Source organism: Protopterus annectens, chromosome 10.part0 (assembly GCF_019279795.1).
Source record: "Protopterus annectens isolate FY-2018-M chromosome 10.part0, PAN1.0, whole genome shotgun sequence".
NCBI lineage: Eukaryota > Metazoa > Chordata > Ceratodontiformes > Protopteridae > Protopterus > Protopterus annectens.
In genome coordinates, this window is record NC_056744.1 from 1180281253 (window position 1) to 1180288752 (window position 7500).

At 35.4% G+C, this 7500-nt stretch overlaps 1 protein-coding gene across 1 annotated transcript in view; it reads left to right on the top strand.

Annotated features, from left to right (window-relative positions):
- CCDC17 (coiled-coil domain containing 17) overlaps nt 1–7500 on the top strand; it is a 785488-nt gene that overhangs the window by 108869 nt on the left and 669119 nt on the right. Inside the window, exon 5 of the mRNA XM_044086848.1 lies at nt 7202–7331. Coding sequence (XP_043942783.1) covers nt 7202–7331 — 130 coding nt within the window. The remainder of the gene's footprint in view (nt 1–7201; nt 7332–7500) is intronic.

Here is a 7500-nt window from a genome sequence, read left to right on the forward strand (position 1 = left end):
GTTAATAAAGTTACAAATTGATCTAAACTATTGCAAAACTTTGATTTAACCAGAAAATACTCCAATTACCTCTAGTTTTAGTTTACTTTAGGATTCACTATCCTAGTTTGTGCAAGTGTGGGTGGTGCCAACTTGACTGACATACTTTTTGGGCTGTTAGTTAAGAGCGGTGGTTGAGATTTCTTTTTAAATGTTACTCTAAATTTGTACTTTATGAACAGTAAACTGTTTAAGCATTTTAAAGTAAAAAATCTGAAACTCTAATGTCCAGCATTATAGACTTAATGTCAGTGAATGATGGCTACACACATCCAGCAGGGGGTCTGCCACCCCCCTGCACCCCCCGCTATATGCAGTTTTAAGAGTCTTGCAGTCCTATGGTGGGGGGTGCTGGGGATAGACGCCTCCTAATGGACATTAGTCTGTCTGTCGTTTTAAAATCTCATCTTATTAAAAACAACTTGTTTCATATAAGCATTTATTTCTTGAAAAATACGAGGTATAACATAATTAAAATGTTGGCCAACATCACACCGGGGTGACATTTGTTACTACACATCCTGGTGATTTTTAATGTAAAATATTGTTTTTAGTTTGCAGTTTAGATCTACAGTTATCAGTGTAAGTTATTTACATATAGACTGCGTCAAAGACTATGAAATCATGAATAATCATCGAAAACAACTTCAAAGAAATCCTATTTCTCAATATTTACAATTCACCACTGAGGTAATTTTGGTTCCATACCTCCTTTACTAATAGAAACAACTGCAAGTCACCGCACCACAGGGAAAGGATTCCAGCGATCTTGGAAAAAATAAGCATTCAGGGATATGGCCAGGGATTGCTAGTCTTCAAAGAAATAGTCAACAGTCAGACATACTTATCCCCAATTCTCACTTGTTTTAACATTTTATCAATTTTTAATGATGGATGGTTCACAGCATCTGGTTTGCTGTTTTTTTTTCTAGAATAGGGTGCCTTCTGTGTAGACTTTGCATGTCCTCTTATCTCTGCAAGGGTTTTGGTGGGAAACTGGAACTTTCAGCAAAAACGCCTTGCAGGTATGAGGGGGATATGCAAACTCCACCCAGAAGGCAGCCTATCCAGCTTCCTTCCACATCCCAAAGATATGAGGGCATGTGAACTAATTATGTTCAAATTGTCCTGAAGAATGAGTCTTTCTGTGTGTGTGTGTGTGTGTGTGTGTGTGTGTGTGTGTGTGTGTGTGTGTGTGTGTGGTGTGAGTGATCATATGTAGGATAAGAATACTATCCAGGCTTGTCCATAGAAAGGAACCAGCCAAGCCATGTCATTCCTCTCTTCCCCCATGCCAACTCCAGTATGCACCTGAGAGACTACTTGAAACCTGGTTGCCTAAGTTACAGTCTGAATTCTATTCCAGTATGATAACAGAGCTGACAGCTCCAAAAGTCTTCGGCAGCTACAAATCTTTCTTCTTCTATTCCATTAGAATATCTGGCACTTCACTGGAAAAAAGAATTGCATACTACAGTGTCCTCTAACTCCATCTGCATAATTGTACCTACTTGTTCTTCTTTCCTCGAATGAGAAGCTTCTCCACATACCTCAAAAACAGACTGGAATTTCCCAGGTGTCTGGAACAAATTTTCATTATTGTATACAAGTCATGTTTTACCTCCCTTAAAATGAGAGCATAAGACAATGATGAGCAAGACAGCCAACAAGAAAATAAGGAAGTAAATAAATAGATAAATAAACACACTGATCTGGTGGGAAAAGTTAGTAATGCATGTCTAGTCACCTTGCACAGCTGGGCTGTCCTTTTCCTCATACAGTACCTTGTGCTAACTTCAAAACCACAAACAATAAAAATAAAAAAATGAATTAAATAAAATACCACTAACAGATCAGCCACAGATAAAACTGTTTAATAAACACCACTTAGCGCCTTGGCAAAGAAGCCTTCCAAGAGTAATAACACATTCTACTAAACCAGTATAAATACATCCTTAATTATCAATCAGTCAATAAAACAATTAATTATTTAAATCATGTATCTCCAATTGCATTCTTTATTGAGCCCAAAGGGCTCCAAAGTGCCATATTTTAAAATAAATAAAGTCTCTTTCTTAAGCAATTTGTCTTTAATATTTATATGTCCCCCAATTAAAACTTCTACCTTTTCTAAAATAGAGCCTTTAAGCATGTCAGGATTAGAATTATGATACTGTAAAAAATGTGCTCCCAAAGGGCTCTCCATCTTCTTATTTTTAATATCTCTCACATGTTCTTGTAATCGAGTTTTAAAACTCCTGTAGGTCTCACCTATATAGAACAAATTGCAAGAACATTTTAATATATAAATGACCCTGTGCAACAAGAACAATTATTTCTGGGTACAAATTTTACTCTGTTTACATATGGAAAATAACACACTATATGCCTACAAATGGAACATTTACTACAAGAAAATGTGCCTTTTTTGGCCATTAGAGCTAAATTTAAATTACTTGATGGAAGAAGAAAGTGATTATGTACTACCATGTCTTTCAAATTTCTTGCTCTTTTATAAGAGATTTTAACCTGTCCAGGCAATAAATGCCTTAGGTCCTTATCTCTTAATAATATAGGCCAAAATTGTTTGACACATTCTACTATTTTATTTGTTAATACAGTAAAAGTAGTAACAAAACTGACTTCTTGTTGAGTGTGTTTTTTCCACATATGGTTTATCTCCCAAATAAAATGCATTATTGGTCTTTTTATCACATCCTTTGCTCATCTTAATTATTTTAATTTTAACCTCAGTTACTTGTTGTACATCATAACCTCTGCTATAAAACATTTGTTCAGCTATATTTACTTGATCATAGAAAGTCATATCATTACTGCACAACCTGTGTATTCTCAGAAATTCATTATAAGGTAATACAGCCAATAGATGTTCAGGGTAGCAACTAATACCATATAAAAATTGATTCCTATAATCAAACTTATGATATAAAGTTGTATTAAATCCATCCAACTGGATGTCCAAGAAATTAACATTAGGCCCTAACTGTATTCCATCAAATTGAAATCCCATGTTATTAACTTGCAAATCATTTATAAATGTATTATCTTCTTCCATACTTCCTTGACACAAAAAAATTAAATCATCTATAAATCTCAAATATAAAATTACACTCCTTTAATAAAAATTGTGTGTGTGTGTGTGTGTGTGTGTGTGTGTGTGTGTGTGTGTGTGTGTGTGTGTGTGTGTATATATATATATATATATATATATATATATATATATATATATATATTCTAATTCAAATTTAGCCATAACTAAACTGGCATACATGGGGGCAAAAGCTATAGCTGATGAAAAATTTCCCTTTAAACATAAACACATAATTTTTTAAACAAAAATATACTAACTCAATAATAAAATGTGACATGGGAAACTCTTTCAAAAAATACAGTAAAGCTTGTGTTCCTATATCATGTTTAATATTTGTGTAAAGACTTTGAACATCTAAGCACAACCAAAACATGGAATTATACCATTTTAAATTTTGTATTTTACTTAAGAAATCCTGGCTATCCCTAACATAGGAAGGAATACCCAACACATATTTTTTCAAATGTTCATGCAACAAATTGTTAATAGATCTCAGAAAATATTTTTCTGCAGATACTATGGGCCTTCCGCTCAGGTTCCCCAAGCCTTTGTGAGTTTTAGGAACACAATAAAACACTGCAATTTTACTATTATCAATCTGAAATTTCTTGGATACATCCTCAGCAGTAAAATACCCTAACCGTTGTCCCTTATGTAGCAGTAACTGATACTCATCAATAGCTTTATAATATTCTGAAATATCACATTTTTATATACATCAGTATTATTAAGATGAGAATAACAAATGTCTAAATATTGCGTATAATGTAAAATTACAATCTGATTTCCTTTGTCCGACGGTTTAACAACTACATTTTTGTTTGCACAGAATTCACAAAATTCTATCCATTGTTCTTTGGTTAAATTACACTCTATTTCAGATTTATTACTCATACAATCATTATAAAGTTGATCTACCTCTAAATTGACCAAAGAAATATATGCTTGTATGCTGTTATTTACAAATGGAGGAATAGATTGACTCTTAACTATAATTGTACTGGTGTCCAATTTGCCATATGTATTACTATCTTGTTCCTCCAAATCATCCAACACAGAACAACATGAAAAAAATGAGTTTTCTGACTGTACTTTAATCCATTAACTCACTCTCACACTGCACATTAACATTTTTTTAAAAAAATAATTAGGTGCAGTTTCCTACTAAGCAAAAAAACTTCAGTTTTCAACATGTGTAATTTTGGTAGAGTTGTAGGAATATATTTAAGTCCTAAACTAAGAATAGACATAACAGTATCAGAAATATCACAATTGGAAATATTCAAAACAGACACAGCATTTTTATCAATATATATATTAAGTCCAGCGTGTTTTTTTTTTTTTTGTTGTTATATTGTCTTTTAAAGTTCCTACTGGAGTTATTTTGCTGTTCCCTATCATTCTGACTAAGTTTCCATAGTTATTAGATTCATCTCGATCATTATTTTGCCTGTTCCAAAACCGTTGTTCTAAATCTTCTAGATTTTGGGCTATGGGTAATTCAGGAAAGTGTTCTTCAGTATTTACACTGTATTCACGATCTTCTATTTCATCCCACATAGCAAAGGACACAGAACCAGAAGCAGAGCTGTTAAAATAACTTCTGTCCCTCCCTCATTGTGTGCGGGACGTCCTATTCTTGTGTTTCCACAGAAACGCTTGATCTAAACTATAATCCTTTACATCTCTATTTATTTTCTTAACTTTATAGTCAGTTAACTCATGTTCAAGTTTAGTCAATTTTGTATTGATTTCCTGTAACATATCATCCAACTTTGAAGCAGAAACCAGTTTGTGAAGATCTGCACTGACAGACAGAGCCTTTAGTTGTTGTTTCTTAAGGTGGTCTTTATCTATAAGAATTTTAATCCATTGCATGGAACATTGATGAGCCGCATCTATCCACCTTTTCTTAAACACCATATCGTCAGGATTCCCTTCATCGAAAGGTGTCGTGGGGAATTTAGATGCTCTCAATCCCCTAGGGGCAATATTAAGTTCAATACAACATTGCAAATATAACAAATTAATGTGCGTACTGGTTTCTTTCTTTAGCAGCATTTCTAATTTTTCTTTTAAGTTACAGGCTTTTGCAGGCAAACAAACAGTACTAGAACCACCAATATTATGAAAAAGACCATTACGACAGCGGTTTCATTCTCCTATAAGTTATTCCCAGACCTTATTGGAAGCAATACCTGCAGTTGCATGTTGAAGTCCCAATGTTGAATTAGATGCAATACTAGCATTATTCTGTGACTTAGTCTCTGTATTTCCGGTAGGCAAGACATACTCCTCCATAGACTAGTGGTACCATCTGTTAGTGGTATTTTATTTATCTTGTACTTACTTTCCTGGCTTAAATATGATGAGTCATTTGTTGGTCTATGCCACTAGACTCCATACATCACTTTTTGCACTCATTCACATTGGTCCATGCCACTAGACTCCATGAATCACTTTTTACACTCATTCATGTTGGTCCATGCCACTAGACTCCACGCATCACTTTTTACACTCATTCATGTTGGTCCATGCCACTAGACTCCACACATCACGTTTTACACTCATTCATGTTGGTCCATGTCACTAGACTCCACGCATCACTTTTTACACTCATTCACAGCTCCCTTCAATCTGATGCCATTACTACAATACTGCTTGTTGCATTGATAATGCATTTTCAAGTACCAGCTATTTTCATATTTAAGACATCTGGATTTCCTTTCTATTCCTCCAGAAGGGAGTTCATATTTAATAATTTGGAAAATATAAGGGGTCTTCAAAGTGCCCACTGTATCCATGATGCAGGATGTAGCTGCATGCTGAGGCCTGCACTGCTATAGCAAGGTGCTCTGTGTGGGGAAAGCACATTAGTGGATTCCAGGATGTAGGCTGTAGCTGCATGCTGAGGCCTGCGCTGCTGTAGCAAGGTTCTCTATGTGGGGAAAGCACCATAGTATAACTCATGGATTCCAGGATGCAGGATATAGCTGCATGCTGAAGCCTGCACTGCTGTAGCAAGATACTCTATGTGGGAAAAGCACCATAGTGTAACTCATGGATTCCAGGATGCAGGATATAGCTGCATGCTGAGGCCTGCACTGCTGTAGCAAGGTGCTCTATGTGGGGAAAGCACCATAGTGTAACTTATGGTTTCCAGGATGTAGGCTGTAGCTGCATGCTGAGGCCTGCACTGCTGCAGCAGGGTTCTTTATGTGGGGAAAGCACCATAGTGTAACTCATGGATTCCAGGATGCAGGATGTAGCTGCATGCTGAGGCCTGCACTACTGCAGCAGGGTGCTCTATTTGGGGGAAAGCACCATAGTGTAATGCATGGATCAAGCCAAGCAAGTGAATCTCAACCTTGTCTTCCTAGCTGTGTACTTACTGTAGCTGCAATGGATCACAGTCTGAGGAAGGACTACAGAAATTATTCTAAACATCGTATCAGAAATTGATATTCATAAATGAAGAAATAGCTTGTTTTGTAACATTTCTATCATTCCAGTGCACCTACCTCCCAATTTATTGCTGTTTTTACATTGCCCATTACAAATGTACAGAAAAGTTGATTTCTGTTTTGGTAAGGCACATGGAATTAGTATCAAAAGATGGTTGATATGAAAGATAAAAAAGCAACAACAACAAAAAAAAAAACAAAGAATTCAAAAGGTTCATGTAAGTTAATTTTTTTAGAGCTACAGAAGGCTCAGCAGAAGGTGGACATCAGGGACAGCTAGATTTGAAGTCACAGGAGAATATGCTTCAAAAGAGATAGCCATCCTGTCAGATTAGCAAGACATTCTTTTTATAAAATCTAAACTATTTTATAATGGCCAGGTACTATGACTTCAGAGTTATGGGACACTGCTTTTAAGTGCATTCATCCACCAAAACTAGGTTTCAGTTTAAAATACTTTTTGCTATAAATTTTGTTCCCTGAAGGTAGCTTAGAGTACCAAAATTATTTAATTTTACTGTCAACAGAAACTAAGTTGCTTAACATTTTCTAACATACTGTTTGTAATGCTGACATGTACCTACAGGGTGAAGGAGACCTTCAGCCCAACAGAGAGCTGGAGTACCAGAATCGTATGCGTGAGATGGTTGCAGCTCATGAAAGACACTTGGCTGATATTCAGGACAGAAATAGAGACTTGGAACAACAGCGAGAAGGTAGGGGAAAAAGCACTCACCTAATTTATTGCACTACAAATTTCAATGTTTTATGTTAACCTCTGTGTCAACTGGGAATCCACAGGACATTTTTTTTATAAATATCTTTAGTATGATACTCAAAGAAAATAAATACAATACATATTTGGTAATGGAATTACTTTTTAGA